Source organism: Phaenicophaeus curvirostris, chromosome 6, assembly GCF_032191515.1.
Source record: "Phaenicophaeus curvirostris isolate KB17595 chromosome 6, BPBGC_Pcur_1.0, whole genome shotgun sequence".
Lineage (NCBI taxonomy): Eukaryota > Metazoa > Chordata > Aves > Cuculiformes > Cuculidae > Phaenicophaeus > Phaenicophaeus curvirostris.
The window spans coordinates 26,728,029-26,753,517 of record NC_091397.1 but is presented as its reverse complement, the minus strand read 5'-3'; the positions used below and the strand labels follow the sequence as shown (position 1 = coordinate 26,753,517).

At 40.7% G+C, this 25,489-nt stretch overlaps 1 protein-coding gene across 6 annotated transcripts in view; it reads right to left on the bottom strand.

Moving 5' to 3' along the window:
* The window catches only part of DYNC1I1 (dynein cytoplasmic 1 intermediate chain 1), a 192,143-nt gene that overhangs the window by 33,451 nt on the left and 133,203 nt on the right, over positions 1 to 25,489 (bottom strand). For all 6 annotated transcript variants that reach the window (XM_069859665.1, XM_069859668.1, XM_069859667.1 and 3 more), the window contains 4 exons: positions 17,607 to 17,753; positions 13,270 to 13,383; positions 10,731 to 10,864; positions 7,990 to 8,134 (listed from right to left, as the gene is read on the bottom strand). In XM_069859665.1, the coding sequence (XP_069715766.1) occupies positions 7,990 to 8,134; positions 10,731 to 10,864; positions 13,270 to 13,383; positions 17,607 to 17,753 (540 nt within the window). The remainder of the gene's footprint in view (positions 1 to 7,989; positions 8,135 to 10,730; positions 10,865 to 13,269; positions 13,384 to 17,606; positions 17,754 to 25,489) is intronic.

Below are 25,489 nucleotides of genomic sequence, written 5' to 3'. Positions count from 1 at the left end.
TCATGAGATTTCTTTAGAATGACTATAATTTTCTTTAGGAATTTCTATCTAATTTAAAAGATGTCTCAATTTCTTCTCTTAAGAAGCTCAAAACACCACAGAAGGTCTTACTGTCCCTATCTTGAAAACTGATTCATAGTTTCTGTCGCTCATACTCCTGTCTTTATACTACTCTATTCCTGGATTTTTTTTCAGAGAACCATTTGGGGACTTACTGAGAAATACAAGCCAGGTATGCTTTTGATAAACTGATGAAAGAACTACCAAATCTTGGCCAGAGGCAACACTGAAGAAGGGCATAGTCTTCTACCCAGTTGTCACTCCCAGTTTATATCCCATATAGATGGATAAGGAAGCAGAGCTGGAGAGCAAGCGGGATGCGTTGGGAGAAGCTGTGTCACTGTGCTTGTGCTCTCCCAGCACTCAGGAGAGGCAGCGGCACACACTTACATCCTGAGCCTACTCCTGTTGGAGTCAGTGCGACTGGTGTCCCTGCTTCGGGGCTTCAGGTTGCTACAGGGAGCTAGTTCAGCTCAGTCTGTGAGGTATGGAGGGGAGCAGGATAATGTTGCTGTGGTTTCAAGGGATTGTTTCCCACCCCTCTGATGGGAACATTCAGTATGAGGCCCCTGAAAATTCAATTTTTCTTTCTAATGGAAAATGCTGCTTCATCACAGGGTACCCAGCCCAGCTTTGCCTGTGAACTCGGCAAATCACCAGGCTTTCAAATAACCCTGCAACTGCAGTTCCAGGTGCCAGGAAGCACAGGCAGGAGCATGGGGAGCACTGTAAGATGGCTGAAACGGCCTGATGCTACAGAACTGTCTGCTGAACAGTCCAGATTAGTATTTGTAGCTGCTGCCATCAGGATGCCTGCAGCAGAGCTTTCATGGGTCAGCAAGCAATGATTCTGAGATGAATTATTACTGAATACAACTCCATCTTGAGGGATTTTGAATACAGTTCCTATTTTTTTTTACTGATAACAAAAGTGTCTCACATAGCAGAGAAACGATGGCTGCATGAAGCAGGTGGGAGAACATTTTCATTCGGGAAGAAGTCCTGGGTTTTATATATTGACAATTTTCCTGAAATGTTTCACTATTACATGTGAGCCTGGTCCTTCAGAGTAATTCTGCAACAGAACAATCACTAGGAGGTTTGCATTTTGATTTCAGGGAAAAAAAAAGAACCAAGACTTTGTTTTGTACAGATTATATGAGCTCCTGAATTCCAGCTCTGCTTTCTGTGTGCAAATAAAGCTTTCACTGGCTACACATGGATTTATGTTAGGGTTTTCTGAAATAAGGGTTCAGCCCCCTGAGTTTTTCAAAGCAGCCTCAGTATTTTAGATGACTGTTTTATTTTCATGTGTGTATATGCCATTGTGCCATCCTTCACAAAACATTTCACAAAGAAGCAGCATGGTTCACGTGAGTAAATGAAGTCTGTCAGCCAGCTGAAGAATATTTTCCTATCATTTTTCAAGTATGGCTACACTGAAAACCAAAATCATGAGAAACATTTCATGTGAAGAACTTGGGGCTGATTTCAAGCCACCTGACTTCACTTTGGTTTTTGCTCTTTAAAATAACCTAGAAAATACCATAGTCTTCTTTTTTTGTACAGCTGGATGAGCGCCAGACCTCTGGCTCCAGAGGTAAAGGGCAAAAACTAAAAAAAATCCTGTCTGAACAGGCAACTCCACCCTCTTCCCCAAGTCAGTTTGGCCTTTTGACAGAAAGTAAGCTCTGAAGCAAATTCATTCATTGCCTTGTTTTTGGACAAAACTCAAGATTCTGAACTCACACCACAGAGAGACTGTTTCCATGAAACCCAGCACGCTATTTTACCACTCTTTGTCTTTCCCTATAATCAGATAAAATTAGCATTTGGACAGCAATTAATCAGATTAATCATTCTAATTGCTTTTATCAAAGAGAAAAGCCTGCACTGGAAATGCAATGTTGTCAAAGGAAGGTGATTGCCTTATAAGCAGAGTCAAGAAGCAGCTCTGTATTGTAATCCAGCAGTGGGAGGAACCATTCTAGCCAGATATCCAAAATAAGAAGGGTTAAATCATGCCCTGAGCAAGATGTCTGAGCCCCATCAAAATCAGTGGGAGGAAGGGATTAGTAAAGAATTCCATGGAGACAAGAAAATAGGGAGAACTGTCTGTTCAGCTGACCTACTCCCAAAATAGATGAAAGTTTCATTCTCCCTCATAGCACATAATTTCTTTTCCTTTTTTTCTTCTTGATGTTATTTTTTATGCCTCCCTAAACTTTCTGGCCCCTTTTGAGATCACCCACCATGGCACTAGAGACTGAAGCAGATTGCATCCGGATTCAGTGGGGTGGCAGGGGCAGAAAGACACCCCCTCCTGACACCCCCATAGTTTGTTTTAGCACCTGGTCAGAGCACACCTTGACTTGCCAGTTTAGATATGACAAAAAACTGTCATATTCAAGAAAGCTACAAGAAGCTCCAACAACTGATTATCTAAAGCTGCCAGACATGGGCTCCTGTGTAGTCAGTGGTGGGAAGTAAAGGTGGTACCTCCAAGAGATGTCTAATGTATGCATTGAAATTACTTCTTTGCAGTGGCTGCATAAGAAGCCAAAGCATGGAAGCCCTAAATAATTAAGGACCCAGGATGATCCAACTTCACATGCAGTAAGAACAATCTAAAATGCCTCGTGTTAATGCAAGCAGACTGAATATGGTCCAAAGAATTTAGGAAAGCTTAGAAAGTAACATTAAGAATGACCAGGTTCAAGACTGAAAGCAGTGATACTTCCTAAATTTCACCAAGTCCAGCTCTCATCTACACTTATGCATATGCAAGATAACATATGTGAGTAACCTCTGCATTTCACCAGTCCATTTCACTGTTGGAGACCAGTCTGATCCTGTTATAAACTGGAGAAACAGGCCTGGCCCCAAGTGGACAAAACAGCGTTTTATCAGAAAGTGCCAGCACATTAAAATCAAAGCTTTACTCCGAGAAGATCCTACTTTCAGTGAAACCAGAGTTGTTCATAGGCACAAGATACAGCTCAGAGCAAAATGGCAAGATCATCACAGCATTTCCTCCCCTCAGGGAAGACACATGTTCCAGTCTTACTCAGGCAAACCTTTGCCACGTGGCTTGGTGCCCAAACCACTAGCTTACAGGATATTCTCATGGAGCTCCTACACTCTTCATAAATAATTCCATGTTCACTGGAACAGGAACATCTTCCATAAGGCAGGGGAATGTTATATAGCATTAACCACTAACATCAGTGTCTCTAATATGTGATCCTCCCTAATCACCTGCCATGGGACCTCACTAAATCAAGTCATTAACTACCGCATTTCCAATTACAATTAAAGCAATTTTCATGAGGGAGAGTTCACCAAGTTGTTGTAACAGCTCACTAAGTTTACTGTCTTTCTATCTTGACTATATGTTTGACCACATTTCTCCATGGACCTTAAACTTCAGGCAACGCTGTCTATAACACAAGAGGCTCTCACTCACACAGTTAATGCGATAGAAGTTATGCTAGAAAAAATCTGAGACAGTAACGAGATACCTTGCTACATGGTATTTTTAATGTAAAAAATAGTAAATTTTTAATCTTAAAAAAAGCTGACAAACTGAACCTGTTATTTTAGTAAAATTTAACAGTTGCCTATTGGTGAGTGCAATCCACACAACTGTGTGATGCTATGATTCATTCTGCTACACCATTTTACATCACAGTAAGTTTGGTCTTTCAAGTTGATCCTATCAGCAAGACTTCTGGGGAAGGGGACTGGGGAGGTAGGTATACCTGTCTTTAGCAACACCAACACCACCTGCTTCTTTGCATTGTTCAAGTGATAGGCTTCAGTGTGACCTTTGAGAAGACAGTGTTCAAACTTCATACCAAACTAAAACTAGTGGAGTTTGAAGTTATATGCTGATAGGAAGGTATGAAAGTCCAAGGTAAAAGAATTTACTTCAAGAGTCAGGAGGACTGTGTCATACCAAGATAATTAGCAAGTGAAAGGGCATAAGATACTGAAGGTACAGAAAAGTACATGAAGGTATCTAGCATAGAAATGTGAATTCTGCTGTTTAAAATGTGGTTTCTCAAAAGGCACAACAAACTGCAGACTGGAACAACGCAGGACACCAAAAAAAGAAGAGCAACATGTGAAGACCATAAGAAAGAGAAGATAGAGGAGAGGGACTAGGAAGGAGCTATCACTGATGCACGTGCTAGAAAGCCAAAACGGAGCACAGATACAAAAGTAGGTAGTCTGTCACCAAAGGAACACATCCTCTGGCTCAATTAGTCCTTGATAATGGTTATGTATTGGTCCTACTACCAGTCTGCTCACCTCTGCCCCTTTTTCTAATTATGCCACTCATTACCATAACATAACATTAGGCAAAGAGGGAGATAAGCATGCATGGGGATACAGCAATGCTGTCACAGTTATTCCAATCCTTTCTTGTCCACTGCCCATCTGAGCATCACTTAGGCATAGATGCAAGAGGAGAAAAACAGTCCTTGGCAACTCCACTTAATGGAAGGATAAGAGAAAAAAGGAGACACATAAAGGATGAAAGAGCTAACAAAATCCAGTTCCCCATTCAGACCTTTCTTAACTCCCATAGCAGCAAACAAGTCATCTTCTAGACTTTAGCTGAAACTAGCTTACGTTTTGGTACACTTCAACAATTCCAAGCTAGGTCCTGTCCCTTGACACAATGTCTAAAAATTTGCACTCCAAACAGCAATTGCTGTAATAATAACAATACTTACATTTCATTATTTAACCTCATGCTATTCATTCATGAGGATTAGTGCTTAATTAATTACCAACACTTAGCATTTCCACTTAGCATTTTACCTCTTCAAAGCATTGCGCAGACAATACCTAATTAAGGGCAGAGCTCCACAGAGGCTTCACATCAGGACTTCCCTGTGATAGCTCTACACCCAAGACTTGCTCACATGGTGTGGCAAGAATTCAAGTTCAAAGCTCTATTGACTTCATCAGGAACCAGGTAACACCCCAGCTATCAAGTGACTATCTTTTAAAATTCCTTTTCTTTTTCTGTTGCTTCTCGTTGCTTACTATTCACCCAGGGATCTAATTAATAATTAAATTAATAATATAATAATGTGATGGGTGATAATGTGAACCTTGAATCAGTGTTATCTACAAAACCTTTATTCTTCTGTTAGTGAAAATCTTATCCTCAGTCACCTGGTTGAACTGCCTTTAGATAGAAAATACATTAACCACAAAACCAGATTATAAAATGTCAAGCCAGAGTTTTTAAGGGAGATAGTGCCTTCAATCCATCAGTCAAATGCCTGCTATGACAGTGCTTTCTTGTAAGCACCCCAGGGTGCTGCACAACATCGATAGACAGTATAAACACAGAGCTTTTATGGTTCACTTCACAATTGGACATAGACTCTGAACCTGTGAAAGACAAATGAATTGAATTTCAAGACCAAAGAGGATAATGTGCACAGGATTATGGAGACAACTCTGGTAGAAGCAGAAAAGCAATACAGCATTGGATGCTGATAGAGAGATTAAATTTACAAATAAGAAGCTAAAGGAATAAACCATTTCTGAGTAAACTCTCATACACCAGCAGCAGCACTCAATTCTTCATATCGACCCACTATTTTTTCAGAGAATCAGATATGCTGATGGGTTTATTTAAAGCCCATTTGATTGACTGGGCCTTGATTATGAGCACTGAACAAAGAGAGCTCTAAATGTGTAACAGCTCCACTCGAGAATTATCCAGACAGTATGGAAAGAAAATTCTGCAGGAGTCAAATTAGAAGAAAATATTTATCACAGTTCAAGAACTTGTATAATGTCTCAGAGGATGTCTTCACAGGGCAGCGGCTGGCCATGCAGCATCCTGGGGCTGCTGCTGCTCAAACTTGCTCCAGAAGAAAGCAAGAGAGCCAATACAGCTACATGGCTTCCAAGTCTGAGTGGTGCTGTGGTGTGTCACATGCACGTCACAGCTCACATCAGCTGGGTTAAACAGATTTCTCAGGAAGCCTCTCTTGCCAGATGAGCCACAACTTGATAGGTACTAGAAATTTAGATGATTTGGTTCTTTGAAAGCCAACTGTTTTGAACAGAATCTGACCTAACCCTTTTGGCACTGAATTATTCCACAAGGATAACTGTGTACTGCTAACTGCAGTGCCTTTGTGTCCAAAATATGCTGTGTTAGTGTTACTGCTAATTTCTGAAATCCCAGGAGTTTAAATTAAAAAACAGGGATTATTATCCCTTAATATAATTTCATCTAAGCTGGAGATGGATGAGACCCTTACTGCCAACCTCAAGCTGAGGGTCAGATACTCATCCTAGACTTTTCTCAACATGTATGTTTGGAATTCAGTACCTGCCTTTCATCTTTCCCCCTAGTCCCCATAAATTCTTTCCCCCATACTTAGCTTCAACTTCAACCCTCCAATATTCCTTTGCTAACCATTACCACTGTCCAGGACTCCCTTATCTCTGACACCAAAAAGCCTAGCCAGCCTCAACCAGCTAACACCTAAACTCTCCATCATCTGGTTATCCTGCAGCCCTTTCTAATGGTTACACACCTAGGGCCTATCCCAGCCTGGCCACAATCATTCCCAGGACTGCTTCTACACTGGTTGAGGCTGGGTCTACTGATGTATGTGGTTATATACAAATTAGGTAAATCATGCACCTTTCTTACAACAAGTTTCGTAAAATGCAACATTCAAGACAAAACCATCAGCTGTGGTCACTTTTGATTGGAAAAGATACCTCTTAATTAGCACGCACATTGGATTAACAAATGCATTGTGAAGACACTATGGAGGCTGACTCAAGTTACTATCTTGGTAACTGTGCTTCTGTTTTCAGCATAAGGCTGTCACATGGTCACTTTTGTCTTTACATTTGCTATGCATCTGTCCTAGCATCTCCAAGCCCTGATATCCTGAAGGAACACACGCTGAGATACTTCCTGACTGGGGTCAGCTACCAGTACTGGAACTCTGCTGGGTACAGCTCAAGATGCGAACCAAACGCAGGCATAAAAACACAGTTAAGACAAAAGTCTGTCATTTGGAAGACAGTTCTCTGCTCTGATGTATGACAGAAGTAAGATGTTTTGATGATTTATCTAATGAGGATTTTGCCTCTCGCTGCCTTGTTTTACTCAGCCTCCACCATGAAATGTGTTGGTCTGTTTAATCTGTCCCACAGTTTTTACTCATGCTGTCATTATCCTACATTCATACAGTTCTATGAGGTGTTGGGTCTTCAAAGCTTTACAGGATTGTGTATACATTTCTGTTGTTCACAGTGTTCTTCCTTTACGAGGTCATGTGGACAGGTCCATAGAGCAGTCAGCAGCAGACCCACAGTTGCCATGAATCTAAGTTCCAGCATGTATTCCCCCTGCCCTGCTTCCAGCCATCAGTGTCTAATATCATCAGGACAATTTATACTTTTTTGGTTACCACAATCTCCTACAGCAATAGATTTAACAAGTGATATTGATTGCATTAAGTCACGAGTATGCTTCCCCTGTTGCTTCATCAGAAGAAAGTGTTCCTGCTGCTGCACCATTATGGTGCATAGCATTAGTTTTGCAATTCCAGCACAGGGAGTGCTGGATGAATTGTTTGATGACTTGCAGTATAAGACATCTTAATTTCCTTGCTAAGTGAAAATGTTTGGCACTAGGGTTAATACTGAAGTGCAGGCTAGCTGAAGCTACCTTTAAAGGTCTGAGTAAGCTGAATATAGTTGACACAGTTACACTAGGTATATATTTTACATATAATTTTATCACTAAGCCTATTCTAAGCACAGCATTTCAATTAATTGATTCTTAGCACTTGATATAGACAATATTGAAATATTTCTGACAAAAGCATTTTGAGTAGCACTAAGCACACCACCCCAGCTTAGATTTCTCACCTTTGTGGTCCACAACTTGACTGTCCAGTCAAATGATGATGTGACAAAGAGATGGGAAAAGTCAATTGGTCCCACTGCCATGTGACAATTGATTCCCGTGACGGGTCCTTGGTGGCCTTCAAAAATTTCTCCAATGCCAGCTTTACTGCAGGAAGAAGAGACATTTGCATTCAAAGGGTGATTTAACATCTTTTTTTCTTTACTCTTAGGTTCCTGTTTTCTTTTAAAGTTCTATTTAATCTGTAAATCTCCTTTCAGCAAGGCCCTTCCCTGCAGAGGTTTACTGCTGTGGGCACAATTAATGCTCAGGATCCAGTATAGGGAGACTTTCTCTTATTTCTGAAGACTTACCTGAGTCACTTTTATGTACCCTGCCTGCTACTGTAGCTTCAAATAACATTTATGTATAATTACACAATAATTCTAGATTGTAATTATACTATAGCTTATGCCTCCGAGTAAGTCATTATCACAAGGAATAACCATTAAAACAAAAATGTGAATATTTGAATGACTTATCATGAGGAATCCTTTTTCTCTTAAGTATCTGAAATAATTGTCCACATCAGTCAATCAAGTCACTAGGAAGCAAATCCTTTTTCACAGCAAGTGAAGGAACTGTTCCTGTGATCAGGTGTCATACAGTCATTACTTTGAACAAGGGGAGATGCGCACTTCATCAGCCTTAGGCAAGAATAGCTATTGGGAAGGAAAAACACAAAGCTGCGTAAGAGAGAATGTGCGCAGTTTTCTTCTTCCTGGGAGCAAATGACACCAGATCAGTTGTCAGTGCTGTCTCAAAGTGTATACAGAAAAGAGAATCAAGAAATTACCCTTTTAGTTACATTATAGAAAAACTGGCATTGGAAGAAAACACATTAAAAATAGCCACAGCTCTGACAGGGCTGCCAGCCTAGTGTCAGTGTGAATACAGTGCACCCAAAGGGATGAGGAACTGCACTGGAGGAAGCTGGTTCTCCATACTGCTAGCGTGATGTTCCCTCACCTCTGCTGTTGAACATGACAGTGTGGCTGCCCCTAGGCTCCCCTGCCAGCCTTTGCAGCATGTGCTGGTGCAGGGTCTGAGTTCTGCAGTGCCTCTGCAGTGTTAGGTACAAAGCATACTTCTTACTTTATCCCTATCTGTCTCTCATGTAGTTGGTGGGATCAGGGATGTTCTGGAGCACTGCAAACACCTTGTGTATCTGCTGTGCTTTGATACATGTGATTCTCCACTGTTCTGGGCTGCAGGACACATCAGCCTCTCAAAATAAAACAGAAACGATAGCAAAAAGCTCTAGGAAAGGTAGGCAGGAGCAGAAAAGGAGTGCATTCAGTCATGGTCAGCAGAAGGTTTGCTAAAAAGGTGGGCTAATGAGGATCTAACACCTTCGTCCTCTCATGAGGAACAAACCAGGCATTATCTGAAAGATCAGAAGTGAGAAATGCCCTTGGGTATGCTTCATTTATCCCAGCAGCCTAAGACTAATTCAAACCATCAGCTGCCACACAGCTTATTGGTATAATGCCCAAACAGACAATTTTACAATACCATCAGCAGTCAGGCTGAAATGAAAAATACTTTGAAATAAAAATAATATTGAACAAAGTATATGTAAAACAGTATTTAATCAATATTAGGAATGTGTGACAGAAGACTTATGATCTTAAAACAGTGCATTTATGTCTACTTGGCCAACAGAAACAACTAAAAAAAAGAAGAATTCAGAGAATATTGCAAACTATTGAGGTGTGACGGTGAGCTTTAAATCTGTCAGTAATCTTTACAAAAGCCTTTCAAGCATCACAAAGGATAAAGCTACTACCAGAAGCCAACAGAGAATGCAAGCATCCTGCAGATTTACAGGGTGCAAAATAAGAAACTTGCAGTATTAAACCACAGTCTGGGTTGTGAGGAAGGGATGTGACCACTGTGTGTGATGGATCACTAGGGTACTAGTCCTGGGAAAAGGTCAGCCAGAGCTTCTGTATCTGTGTAGTACACTATGGCTATGCCCATATGTTAGCAAATAAACTGCATGGCAGCCCAGAATGAGGCCAAATACTGTAACATGGGTCCTGTACAACAAAATCCTCTCACCCTCCTGGAGATGGTGGGCATGTCCAAAGTGCCCACCAAGCCCACCAACAGCAGAGGCCAGCAGGGCTTGGTGCCTAGCCTGGCTGTGCAGACACAGCCTATGGTGCTGCCTGGGAGTATCCCATACTGGATGGTTGTGCATCAGGACATGCATGCTCTGTTTCTCACAAACGTGTGCCCATGGTGGCTTTTCTCTGGTATATGCCTGTGGAGACTGAAGATGGAACTAAGGATGGTAAAAATTAAAGCAGATTACCATCTCTTATGAGTGGTTTAGGCCTTATTACCCTGCAACAAAACTCTCTCCTAGGGTTTGATTTGACCTGCCCAGACAGACACCTACATTTCAGCTAGCTCTCTATACCTCCAGTGAGAAAAGCATTTCTGAGGTGCCAGTGATCTCTTCTTCAAACAGATGTCTGCAAAAGGTGAAGGAATTCAAACTCTAAGAGCAGTCATTGCTCCCTACTGACTATGTGAGGAACCTGTGCAAAGTCAGGCAACTCCTGTCCTAATTGTGAGAAGAACAGCACAGACACTGTTGATGTCAGAGAAAAAATGAAACATTGCACACACATTTGGCTACCTCATGCCAACACAGGTACACAATGGTATTTAAGTACAAAATGCTGAACATCACCTTCCATGACGACAGGCTGTGTAGACTGTTCCCTCTTCACTGCCAACGACAAAGTTATTGACATCACCAGTTGGGAAAGCCATTCCTGTAACCGCCACTGGTTTGGATTTATTGTACACCAGCTCCATGCTCTCCTACCGAAACAGGTATTTGTTATTATTCTGCCATAATCCTTTTGTTTGGCTAGGTTTTATTTATTTTGAGTTCATTTCTAAATGCTACAAGGGTAGCAGGAAGGGAAGAAGAAGTCATTTCACCTAGCCACAGGCCTTTTTCTACACAGGACATTGCAAGAAGATGCAATGTCACAAAATAGGATGCACTGCTCCTTCCATCCCCGCTGCTGTCTGTCACACTTTCAAGAGTGGCTGGAAGGCACTGGTCTTTGCTACATCATCTTAAATCAGGCAGAGATGACAGGTGAGAATTTAAAATCTAATGGTGCAGAAACTAAAGATAATACCCTAATGGTTACACTTGCCAGCCCTGGGCTCTAATAAAGCATGCAACACCCTTCTGTTTACAAACATTTCTGAAATAAATTGTTTGTCAGGAAATGTGTAATATCCTATGCACCTGGCGCTTTTATCAGACTGTGCCATTAGTCCCTTTGCAGAACAAAATTAAAAAGTTGGAGTCCTGTCAGTACTACCATTCTAAGCATTGCTTTTCAGGGATTTTCTGAGGTAACCATAAATGCTCCTTCCAGATTCCTCCAACAAGCTGCAAACCAGCAAACACATTTTATTTTTTAAATTTGGTAGCTATACTTCAAAGTAAATCAGCATGCCCATTTTTTGCTATTGCAAGTACAACCAGCATGAACAGTTTGTGGCCATAGGAAGATGCATACACTTTGAGCAGATTTTGCATAACTCTAAACTTTCTAGTTGTGCAGCCTAAATGGTTTAACACAAGAATCCACAAAAGGGCTGAATGATTTAGCATTTTGCATTTTTACCTGTTAAAGTGGGTATGTTTTCCATGTTTGAAATGTCTTAAGCTGCTATTCTTCTAGGGCTGAAGCCTGCAGGCTTTTTCCCAGAAGGGATTTTTGCTGCAGCTAAAGAAAGTGGGCATCCCTGGGAGAGGAGAGGGCTGCAAATCCATAAACACTTCTAGTTGATTTTACACTTTTCTTTGAAAATACATTTGGTTCTGTTAAAAAGGCAAAACAAGACCTAGAAAATACAGTGGTAGAGCACCCATGGACCAGATATTTCTGTGAAAATCTTCTAGGGTGAAATTATAATGTCGTGTCTCTGTGGAGACACAGCCAGATACCGCGGCAGACTCTCTCCTCCCAGCACCTACACCATGGCTGTATATGAGCACTTTGGTTCCATGTCTTTGGAAAGTTTCAGACTCACACAGATCAGCAGCACTCCATTCCTCTCAATCTAAAGCTATGGCATGTAACTTGATGCCAACTCCTGTGCACTCTGGGTGAAGGATTTAAATGGGATGACCTCCAAAATACAGTTCCATCCTAAGATTTGACAGTTTTGTACCCCAGGGTATCTGAAATGGTATTCCACATTGGGATGGGATAGATTGTTTTCCAGAAGTGCTCAGTCTTTCTTTATATTAAATGTAAACTCAAATTACTCGCTTATACTTGACACAAACCTAACTTCTAGATGGCTAAGGTTAGGGTAGAGGAGTTCCAACTCTTGTGTCAGTACTGAGGAGCAAATAATTTGATAGCAATTGCACATCAATGAATGATTAATGGATGATTAACAGAATCATTAAGGGGAGTTTCTACACAGAATTTTGAAACAAGATCAAATCCCATGATGGTTAGTAAAAATGACATTAAATTAATTGTTTTTCTAAGAAATTATGCATAAAAAATGAGTGATGCGTTGGAACAGAAAGTGTACTATTCCAGAAGATAACATTTAATAGATGCTTTTTATAAATCTTTTTCGGCATCAGATTCATTGCTTGGTTTCCATTATTATAATCAGTGGTGGTTTGGACAATATTCCTGGTTTCCCTTTAATTTCTGATACAAAGGTGATGTGTGTGTGTGTGTAAGATAATAGCAGCAAGCATTCCAGAGGGGGGAAATTATTTCTAGAACTTTTGATTTGCACTGTTTGATTTTTTGGCTACTTTAGGCAGCCAACAAACTAAGCTTTCTGTGTGCCTTGGAAACGCATAGTGCCTAGGGTGTATTCAGCAGCAGTGCAATCTAGTCCATATTTGTTAAACAATGCTGTAGAGTAAGTAAAATTTATACCACAGGCGACTTCTGCAATTACCATGCTTTAAAATGGATTATTTCATTTTCACTTGAAACTGACCTATGTATTAACGTATTACAATAATTACATGATTTGTGGTAAAGGAAATGGGTTTTGGCTCTTAGCAGAGACTGCTGGAAGCAAGCTGTACTCTTTCAACTGCATCCATTGGTTTTAGTTTGTATAAGACATGAGGTTTTGGCTTTTAGGAGCTATGTTCTATTAAGCAGGTATCCTGCTTTACCGAAGGTGCTTTTTTTCCCCTGTACAGCTGAAAACAAACCCACCTGTGGAGTTGAGAGCATGTCCAGGCTCCAGGAGCACATTTTGCCATCCGTAGAGACAGTAATGAGATTGTGCGCATTCTGTGTTCCAACTACATTCACACAATATACAGGATGCTGAAAACACATTAACACTGGAAATCAGAGAGCCATACTCACATCTTCATGAACATTTCCAATGTCTCACATGTTATTTTAAAGAATGATTAACTAGTCATATAATGCTTGGAAAATACAGAACTCTGCTTTTGCCAGACAGAAATTGTTTGGGTTTTTTAAATTTAAATTCTAAGAGGTATGTTATGGAGGTGGAAATGTTTCCAGAGTTTCATTTTCCTCATAATAAAACAACCCAGCTGAGTAACGCTGTGAATATACTGAATTATGTGGATGATGTTTCACCCACAGGGACATGTATCATTTTACTGATGGCTTTTGACACTGAAAATAAGTGGCAGAAAGAGGCAAATTGTCCAAATGAAATCAAACCGAAAACTTTGTTCAAGAAAACAGCTGCAATAAAACTTGAACTTTTCCAGAATTTGGCTTTTCCAGAATTGGCAAATGTACTCCAGTAGAAAAACATGAACAAGTCCACCAGCATGGTGCAGAATTGGCCAATATACTATTTTAGATCTGTCACTATAAATGTGGAGTGACTGCATGCAGGGTGTTACACCTGGTTCACCATTGTGCAGTCATTGCACGGAGGCTGAATTCCACTCAGTATGTAATAATGAAACTTGGCCTATTCCTTTTCCAAGGAACCTGGTAACATTTTGAGCCTGCAGTGTCATCTGATACCTGATGGTGACATTTAAGGGATGTTTCACATTCAGCAATCTCCAGAGGAAAAATCATCCAGGCTGAACCATAAGATTTAATTTCTTTTGACTAGTACAAGTGATACCGCTGAATTAAGGGTAAGACATGCATGAGTCAAGCAAAGAAAAACTGCATTCGTCTGCCTCTTTTGCCGATGAATAGAAGACCTGCATCTCCAGAAGAAAAAATACTTTTCACTAATACTTTCCTTATTTAAAGAAAATTAGGATCAGCTTACCAGAGATCCCTACAGAGCTTCTAAACCAACTCCATATAAGTATGTATTTGTTCCTGCTGAAAGGAATGGCAGAACTACCATTTATTTCAGACTACTTTGAGATCCAGCGGGAGGTCACCTACCCAGTCAGCATTGAAAGGCAGAAATTTTCAGTGTGCTGGCTAGCTCTCAGGTTTGATGAGTTCGGTAAACGCCCCTCCCTAAGTGCAAAAAGGGCAATATCTGAATGCACAGTGGGTGTGTGCGCGCACTGAAGACAGACTCAGCAATTGTTGCTGAAATGGTACCTTGTGTTCAACAGCCACCTGTACATACCAGTAAGCTGCAAGATCCATGCTGATGCTGATTTTGCTCTTCCTCTCAAGACTGTCAGGCAGCTGGTTTCCCCCCAATCACCACATGGATCCCAATCTGCCCCATGCATGCGTGTGATGGTATTACCATTGTATGAAGGATCTTCTTGCTGCTTAGTGGTGAGGTAATGACTCCAGTGCTAAACTTGATTAGCACATACTGATGTGTGAAATGAGCACAGACCTATTTTTTCATGGATGTTTGACGTCCAGTAGTCTAAACAGACAGGGACAGACTGGGTAGGAAGAAGATAAAGCAAGGAAACGAGTATCTAGAATATTTAGCGAGGAGGGAGAGAGTGAGCTGTGTCTTTCTAGCTGTGTGCCAGGTCTGGCTTTAATCAGCGCTACCAGACATCAATTTCATGCACAATAAAACTCACAGCTGAAATGAAAAGATGTAAGGAAAATGGATGAAAAAGACAACCAACTGTATGTAACAAAAAGTCTAAACAGGCTCCTTTCTTTCAAAGAGTCACTGCCAGCTTGTTTTTATTTATTTTGCAAATGAAATCATCACGCAAAAGGGTTTTGTCTTAATTAAAAATTCCTGTTGTCCCAAGTGCAGATGTGTGATGGGTGTGAAAGGAAATTAGTGAGTAAGCTGTGGGTAGAATTCTCTTTCCTGGGGAACCCAGGCAGCAACCAGTTATACTAAACTTCAGGAAGGTTTAAGTCAGTGATAACAACACACTCTATCTGTTTCTAGTAAACAGAATGAGTGTAAGAAAAAAGAAAAACCCTTTTTTTCACCTACGGCATAAGTTCAAATTTAAAAAATGACTATTCAACTCACATATCTAGCAGTACACAAAGCAACACTGCCACAGCAGAGTTGTCTTAATTTAATACCCTTTTATTAGTTGGCAGCTAGGATTCAAGCCAGCCTTTTGCAACCAAGACTTCCTTTACAATTTATGTGATTCCTATATATGTTTATATATTTATATATAGAAATCACATAAACTGTAATGGAAGTCTTGGTAAGTAAGCACTTTTTTATTGTAAAATCTTATCACTCTTTAAAAACAATATGCTTCCTCATGTTAGACTGTGTAAACACTTATTTATACCAATCCTTGACAGCACATAAAGTGCCCATCCACAACTGAAAGTCAGTTTGTCAAAAGCAAAACATCACATATTGTTCTATTGCAATAACAGAACTTGTCTAATATATAGCTCCAGGAGGTACAATTTTGTCTTAAATGCTTTTTGAGTGTAAACAAATTACTTCCCATTAATCTTTGCTTTGCCACTAGATTTTGAGTCCCAGTTGTTCAATTTTCAGTGATAGTCAGCTTCTTGCCACTAGTTTCCCAGTTTGCTACATCTCTAAATTGTACTTCCAGGAGAGACTGCTTCTTTCATGCAGATTGAACAACATTAGCGGTAACAAAATGAGCAAAAACATTAGGGAAATGAAAAAAAAATGTTGAAGTTGCAACCCAAGGCACAGATCATTAGATTATTATATCAACATTTATGATAATGGAAATTTAGGGAACAATATTTGTACTGCCTGGCCTACTAAGCATGTCTGTGCACACCTGTCATTTAATAAAAGAAACTTGCCACCATAATACTGGCCCCCCCACGCTGAATCTTTTGCATTAATTCACATGGCATGGCTTTCTAGGGTTGTCTTTTGCCTCCAGGGATCATGTTGTCACAGTCAACTAAAAGCTGACCCTTGATCTGCACATTCCAAAGATAAGAATCACAGAAGTGTAAAAGCTGGAGGTGCAAAAGACCTCTCACTTTGTCTGATCCCTCCCTCTGCTAGAACAAGATTATTATCTTATCTCTTAGAGTGCTTGTGTAGTTCAGTTTCTTACATTTCAGGAAATCTGCATTTGTCTGCATCCTTATATTGTACTATTATATTTTTTTCCTCCTTTCAGCCTGTGTTTTCTTTTCCACTTCCAACTCAGGATTGGTCCCAAGCCCACTGCCAAGATGACATATGTTTACCATCCACATCTTCAACATCTTATGAAGAACCTACTGAGCCCAAGCCCTGGAAGAGGAGAGCTTGGGAATGCACATCTTAGTGCAGGATGGAATGGAGGTCACTGCCACAGCAGAGTGAGGACACTTTAGCAGGCAGTGCAGGCTTGTCTCTTCCTCCAGCACAATATGAGTACTTTTTAAAGTAAGAGAGTATCCTATTACAGACATCGTCTTTGTATCACAGAGAAACTCTCTTCCTTATAAAGCATTTTGTGCTATTTTTCTGCCTGTATACCTCCCAGACATCACCAGAGCCCTATGCCACCATCACTATATCTGCAGCTGTATGTGCGCGTCAGCAAAATGCTCCTCCATACCTCTCTGTCGAAACAAACTCCCCCTCACTGTGCAAACTCTGCCTTATTGACCTGTCTGGAGTAGGAGACCATGACAGGCATTTATGTATTTTGCTCTGTTGGAAAACAGAAGCAAACTGCCCCAATCTGTTCAAGGGCACCAGTGTCTGCTTACAGGACTCCACCGAGATCACTGTAGGTGTGGGTTCAAAGGAGAAACTAGCATACAACAAGACAACAATAAAAGATTTAAATTGCCTATCATGCTAGACAGATAGACACACAGTCCCTATAGTGACCTGGTTCTCTTCATGGGCAATGGAGAGCAAAAGTCTCAGTGCCACTGTGCTGGCAACAAAGATGCCTCACTCAAGTGTAGTAATTGATCTTGCCATATTCCGTGGAAGGGAGGATAATCTCCTGACCTGACTACACAAAGCGCAATGGTTAAGCACTTACAGGAGGTAGTTTTGTGTGTCTCTTATCTATTCCCTTCCAGGGACACACTTATGTTTTCATCTGTGCGGCAACTAGCATTGTAGACACAACTAGACATCTCCACTTTCCTGCTGACCATTTCCTCTAAGCAAAGGAGGAGGTGATTTTTATCCTTACCGTATGAGCAGCAGCAGATAAAGGTGTTCTCTGAACTGGAGTGCGCCTGTGGCTGCGATTATCCCACAAGACAATTTGGCCAGAGTATGTTCCACCAACAACCAGGTTTGGGTGGAAGCGGGCAAAACAGACAGACATCACGGAGGACTGGAGTGAAACAGATAGAGAAGAAGAGCGGGGTTACATGGTCAGTCATCTTGAATTCTCTCTTTAAGGAAGTATACTGTAATTAGCATTTTGTATTTTAGAAATCACTGTATGAGCTCTATTCATATTCCTTGCACACCAGTAATTCTGCTAAAGCCAACAGGACACAAGCAAAGAGCCAATTTTGACCCTAAAATATGTAGTTCCATTGGTCCCAGGTAAAATATGCACCACAGGATGAGTCTTAGCATGATGCTAAAAACACAAGATAATCTCTCCATGACAGTCGTGGGAAAGTGCTAAATTTCATTCCAAAAGTGAGAACTTCAAGTAACCAGATGCCAGCCCATCAGAGGTTGGCATCCTGACCCATAAGCTCCCATCACAGAGAGCTCTTCCCCAATTGCTTCTCCAGCTTCTAGCTCTCAAAAAATTTGAGATGAGTTTGTGAGAGACCCTCCAAAGCTCATCTCAAGGTGCTTGACTGATTGCTCTGTTACAGAGAGATCCTTTCCTAATAGGAGAGGGAATCACACTTTTACAATCTTTGAGCATAAACAAGTTTCTCCTTATTTTAATGATAGGCTGAGTTGCCTTTGTATATTTTCTTTAGATGGGGATTGTGAGGAGCCAGAATGGGTAACGGTTACCCTGACTATCTGGTAGAGTGCCCCACAAGCCAGTATGTAGACAGGCATCTATCCCAACTACTGCCTTCCAGCCTATTTACAAAAACATACACCATCTGAAGTCTTCAAGGGAACAGTCCCCAGAACCTTCATGTGCCAACAAGCTCATGTGCCAAGAGCAACAAGCTATAATTTCTTCAAGTCCTCTAGCTTCTTCCTAAGGAATTATTTCCAATTTTTATATAATTGGTCCTGGTTGTTATCTTTGCTTTATGCAAATTAGAAACCAGAAGTTACAGCATTCACACAATTTCTTGAGAATTCACATACTAATTAATAAAGTTTGCAAACAGAAGGAAATATCATTTTTTTTTATGGCAGTTTCAGTGATGCTGACAAGCCATGGAGCAAGACTTGAACTGCTGCAGCAATTACAGTCAGAAAGTTAAGTCTGCTGTTAATGATCTCATTCCTAAATGTTCATTTTCTGACTGTTTGCAATGAGTATTGGTAACAAAGCTTTGTCATAGTTTAATGACTGGATATTTTGAAGTGGTGATGTTCCTCTGTGTTAACCCATTTTACTCAATGACAAAGGGTTAAATGTATTACCATATTTCAGTTACATAAAAAGCATTGCTGACATTTAAGTAATGTTGAATTGGGTACATAGGAGCTGTCAAGCTCAACTAGACCCAGTGTCTACCTAATTGACGACCCTGTCTCTGGCAGGAGTGGATGGAGTTGTAAAATCTTTGACATGGGCAGATGTGTTACCATCTTTCCTTACTGCTTTTCATCCTAGGGAGATTTCTAGTGTCTAGAGGCTAGTTTGAACTCTCACACTAGAGAATTTAAACCCCTTCTGACAGGGCTAGAATTAATTATGCTAAGTCTTGATGTCTATAACTAGGTTAATAAGAATAAAGCAAAATGTGAAATTTAGATAGTTTTTACTGAATTCATGTGGCTGCCTGACATTTACTGTTTAAAGCCAGATTATATTCTAAATTAATTTAGTAGATATAGCATACAGCAGCATGTGCAATCCTGTTTTTTTTACCTAATAACATTGCCAAGACAATGAAATAAGCTGACAATACCTTTTTTCTTCCCCATTCTCTCTGGAATCTCATGGCTGTTCTCTTGCATTTTTGATCCTATCCATTGTTGACTAAAGCTTTTGTATAGGTTTCTCTGAGGCTATATAGTCTACTATCTAATGACTGGATAATTAATATATAGAATATTGGCCTGTTCCTAGTCCATATCTGTCTAAGAACTTGAGTATAGCAATTACACGACGGTCAGATGTAGTGAAAAATGGTAGCTTCCAAACACCATTTCCAAAGGACCTATTAGCTTTACAGGTAAGAAAACCCACTTCTGAGTAACAGGACTGCTAAGAAGGACTTAAAACTCAGCTACAGTGCAGATGCCTTTCGGTTTCCACAGATCCCCCATACATTATAATTAAAACGACCCTACAGCACATGTTCTACATTTTATCTCTTTGTTTAATGGCTTCATGAGTTGTTTTAATCAACCCCTCTCATTCCTTATATCTAAGCTGACAGATATTCTTACAAGAAGTGAAAAAGCCAGATGATGTTAAAATAGTACAGCTCCACCACTGTGTACACCCTGCAGCAGCTACAAGGCTCCACATGTATTTCAAGAAACCCCAATTCAAACAGTCATTCCACAACAAAGTTCTCAGTTTGCCTGAAACAAACTTGGGAGACTCTGAAGCAGAGCAAAGCAGCCAAGTGGACAGTGTATTTTTAAATGTTGTGTTGTCATGGTTAGCATGTTTTTGAATTCAGAATCCCAGAACACAGTTGAATGGTCAGAATATAAACTGTTAAAGTGTGCTTTTCATAAAGTTCAAAAATAACCTACAAATATGACACGGACTGTGCTGCTTCTAGTTTTACGTATCGCTCTAAAGTAACCTGCATTCTTCAACTGATGAAATGTTCACACCCTTTTAATTATGTCAATATTATTTTTCTACCAAGGAAAAACTTCCATCAAATATTAGAATTTAATGATTTAAGGACTCCACTCCATGGCACTTAACATAGTGATTATTTTCTTAAAGTTAATGGCCGTACTCAGATGAGTAAGGGCTGTGAGATCCAGCCCATTTATTTAACAACTTTAAAAGCATTTGTTTCTTAGCCTTAATGGAAGAAAGCAGCAGGCAGGTCTCCAGTCTGTCTGAACAGCTCTGTGCTCAAGACAAGCAGCAGAAACCATTCCCTGTAAGCCTCTTCTGCCTTCAGGCTGCTTGGTTTGCAGATTCAAGCAGTCCTGCTCCTCTAAAACAAGAGTTTTGCCACTGACTTCAAAGGGGGAGGAACTAGCACGTGGTCAGGTTTTAAAGTAACAGTGCATCCCTCTTTGCAATTCTACCACACCTTTCTAGGGAAATCTCATGGCATTTTCCAATAACGACAGTAAAACCTCACAGTTTTTCAGTCAGGCATATTTTATATGCTGTAGGTGCTCAGTTACATGTTGCAGAAGATAAAAAATTAGTTTCATAGTAAAAAAATAGTTTCATAGTAAACAGCAATAGCGCATAAAGAAATGTTAAGAGCAATCATGTCAGAAGGGAATTCCACATGGAATTTAGTGTCCATGTTACAAAAGTGGAATTTAGAATAGGAGGTTCACAGTGTTATCTTTTTATGGGTGCCGCAAAGCAACTGTGCCTGCAAGTTGTCAGGTCCTGCAAGAGACAGGCAAACCCCAGTCAAACCTTCATTTCTCTGAATTGCTCTGTGCAGTGAATCATTTCATTATTCACTTCAGCTTAATGCTCTCCTGTTTTCTCCCTCTATGCAAATACAGCCTACTCAATTTAGCTTTCTCTGTCCCTCCTTAGTTTTCACAGCAACCCTACTAAAGTATTTCTGGTATTTCCAACTTTGTGGTCTTCAACTCAGATTTTCTACTCCTTTATCATCATGATGGTTTTCTGGTGGGCATCCCCGCAATGGTGCTGCTGCCTCACCTCCTGTGCGTGCTCTGCCTGCCCGTGGAGGGGACCAGCTCTCAAAGGGCCAGATGAGTTGAGCCGGAATTAGCTCCAGCACAGCCCAAGCAAAAGGGAGAGCCAGGCCCAGGCTGGTAAACCTGGGATTGTTGTCTGCCAAATAGGCAATTCTACTCCCTGAGTGCTAAAGCTTCTGCTCCCAGCTGTAACACCAAGAAAAAGCATTGAAAAACCTAATTAAAAAACAAAGCATGAAATGTTTGTGCTCTTGTCATGGCAAACAGCGGGCTGGCCTCGGAAACATAAATGTTGTCCAGGCTTTGGAGAGGCCTGGGACGAAGGCGGCTCACCCCAGGTCTCTGTTTTGGCATCTGTCAGCCAGTCTCAACCCCTACAGAGAGAAACGCTACAGGGGCAGGGGGTGGTGACTGCTCAGCTGCCTCTACTTTCTCCCTCCCCACTGATGCTCTCTAACCCAAGCCCTCTTCAAGTGCCTGGCAGAGCTGTTTTTTATTTTAGAAGCTTAATCTGGCCCAGATTTGGATTAATGATGGCATATCCCTTCAACCACAGATACATATGCTCGGGACAGACAGTCATTTGGATTCTCCTTACTGGGAAGCCTGACCTCAGTACCCACATCTGATGTGTATAAGGCCCCGGAGACTCAGCTGTCTGTGCTCATGTCCATAGATTTGGATGGCACTCTGCCCAGCCACCAGTTGAACAAGTTCACAAAGACCTGAGTACTAAGCAATAATGACTTCAATGACTACTGCATTCAGCGAGACCTCTCCTGAAGGAAACCACCCCCGTAGGCAGCGCTGCCACACTGGTGCCATATGCCTACACTTGACACCAGATGGATCTCAAAACAATGCGACACCAGTGGGAACAAGCGATCTGAGGAGTTCACAGGCATTTCTAGACTCTAAAATACCAGGTTATATTGCAGGAGGCACTCAGGAAACTTCTGGGTAGATTTTCTAGCTGAGCAAACACATGTGAAAAAGCTCTATGCTCTGGCATACCACCACTGGTCAGTCTAACGCAGACAGCAGTGGGCAGTAAAATTAACTGCAGTGGAGACGAAGAGGCAGATATTTTTCCACACTTGAAGGAATTGGCTTAAAGGGATTCAAAGTAGACGGACAAAGCTGTGGTACTGCTGCTTAGCTAGAACCATGAAAAGGTGCCAAACTTATAGTCCTTTATCCATAGTAACTGAAGAACAGAGGTTGGATCTCTGGTTATCTATGCCTGCCCTCCAGAGGAATAAATAGATAAATAAAGGCCAAAAGTACATGTACAATTTACTCATAACCTTTTGCTCTCCCTCCTGCACTTAGAGAGCCTAGGCACTCCTAGTCCCTATGAGAGCTGCACTTCTTTCTTCTGGCCAGGCAACCGGGGGACATTCTCCTCATGCCCGCGTTGCTATATGCACTTACACGTGGCCCCAAAACAGATATGGATTATAAACCTCAACCACAAAGGTGCATGAAAATCATCATCCAGAAACATAACAGCAACTGAGTTACTAAACAAAGCCCTTTTTTCCTGCCAGGCCAAGGACTGAGAATCAGCATAGAAAATAGCAATAGCAGATCTGAACACTGGTTTGCCTTGTTCAGTGCCCTATTACATCCTTTTTGCACCACAAAAGAAGGTGTGAGATATGCTGAAAGAGGCAATTCTAGGGTGAATCTGCCCTGGCTACTGAGACATCTGGATTTGTCCACTGAAATAGAGACTACGTTCCTTCCAAGAGTCTTGCATTTTTTTAGTATATTAGCGATTATGATATGACTGTTTCTGTGCTTCACATGTAAGTATAATTAATAGTAATAAGCAAGTAACAGAGAGGATAGAAATAGAATTACAACTGTTTTCCCGAATTAAATTTGAAAAAGTACGTAAAACTTCATTTATTTGTAGCAAGACCTTTACCAAAAAGGTTAACTCTTAATTCTAAAAGCTTTAAAATCCAAGGTTTCTGTATTGCTCCCCCATCTCTCTTGCTATTTAACTATGAAATAACATCTGAAATATTTTGTGCTAGGGCTTATTTGTGGTACCATACAAAATTAATTTTCTACTAAAAATAAAATAAAAGCAGTTGACATCCTTCACATATTTAAAAAAATAAATAAAACCAAACAAACACTTCTTCAAACCAAATGTCAGAATCCCGTTTAATTAAAAAAAGGAAGTTTATACTTGGTTATGGTGTGTGTCGACATCTATCCCTTTGATTTACAAGAGTATGGACTGGAAAGAACAGATTGCTTTATTCAAGAGAAAGAAAGGAGGGAGGGGGGCCCAGTGTGACAGGAAAGAGTGTAGGCTGTATTAACTTCAGTGCTTGTTAAAACATGAAGGATTAATGGTAGAAAGGGAGGGAAGAATTGTGAATGTCTCCAGTTTTGGATCTTCAAAAATGTTTTGGGATTCTAAGAATGTCTCACCCGACCACATGAAAGCTGCACAGAGAGACTCAGCCACACGACTGCTCTAAATCCAAAGCTGGTATTGCTCCACTTATACCATCAAACCAGTGGAGCTGAAATGTAGCCACAAATTAAATTTATTTTTATTGAAAAAGTACTAAGTCCTTAAAAAGAAGGAAGAGAGTATGTCAGGAAACGCAGCTCTTTCTTAGCTGAGTTTACGAAGTAGGTAACTGACATCTAACCTCAGTGCTGACATCTGAGCATTGCAGTAGAATCAGAGTGCTTTGCCCAAGTCTGCAGAAAGGCAATATACAGTCTCATGCCTTCATTTTAAGAAGGGTAGAAAGCTGAAGCTTTCTACTTTCATCTCTGTAACTGCAGGTTCAGCCTCTGCAACTAAAGGAACAAAATAATCACAAGAAAGTCCACAAGTTGCTTTGCCAGAAAGGAATCTGTAATTCAGCCTTTTTGGAAAGTGTGTTCGCTAATATTATTCATTTGGTGTTGTTATGATGAATCAGAAAAACAGTAAAACTGCTTCCTATATTGCAAAAGCAGATAAACACAATACTTCTGAAATGCAGTACAGGGAGACCCTGCTGCGTTTAACATGACTACAACAACCAATCAGTTTGGTAACCCCAAATTACTACACATATATGCAAGTCTAAGAATACAGTCTGCACTGAATGCCATACTTTCTTAGTTAGACTGATGATCAAAGAATTAAAGCCTGAAGAAATAAGGAACTATTTCATAACAACAGCACATAAAAATAAAGTTGTCTCTCCACCCAACTGCTTATGTGCTCAGTACCCAAATTCGTCTGTTTTTTCTGATTAGGACCTGCCTGCTTATCAAATTGCAGGGTCAAATCCTTAATGTCCACGTGGTCGCATGCTACAGAAGCAAGCACTTCCTTGGTTTGTCTGTTTTATTTAGGTCATGATACTTTAAGAGTTATACGAGAGTACTCTTAATTGTTTTAAGTTATCCACAAACCTGAAGTGACAGGTCTGTACCACCCTTGCAGACCTGGAGCTTTAGGGCTTAGGGCGTGTGTCTGTGGGTGAATCGCAGAGATCTTCTGCCATCCCCACTCATACCAGAAACTGCCCAGAATTTGGAGCAGATGGTAGGTGTCAGCTCGAACACAGCACTCGGGCTTGCACACAGCAGGGCTCACTAGTTTCAGCATGGAATTAGCCAAAAGCTTCCAGACCAGAGTTGCTATATACGGAGCCAGCTCAGCGCGTGGGTAATGGTGTCACTGCCTGATACCAACCATAACTATAGCTGCAAGTTCTTTGAGACAGAGACTGCTTTGTTAGGAGGGGTTTGTAACAAATTTCTTTCAAATGCATCACAGTCTGGTGAAAGACTCTAGATTTCACCAAATAATGACATTAGACGAAAAATGTACTTGGTGCAGTGGTCAGAAATGCCATTAGGTAAAAAGCAGTTCTTCAACTGAAGAGTGTTCAGTTGCTTTCTAAAAATAATGTGATGGTGGCAGAATGTCCACATTAGCTATCAGAAATCCTTTAGTAATCAGTCATCACCTACATAGGACATGACAAACCAGAAGTTGCCTGGTGTGTTTCTACTGACACTTTTGATTCTGTTAACTAGTGGTTGCTGTTTTCATAC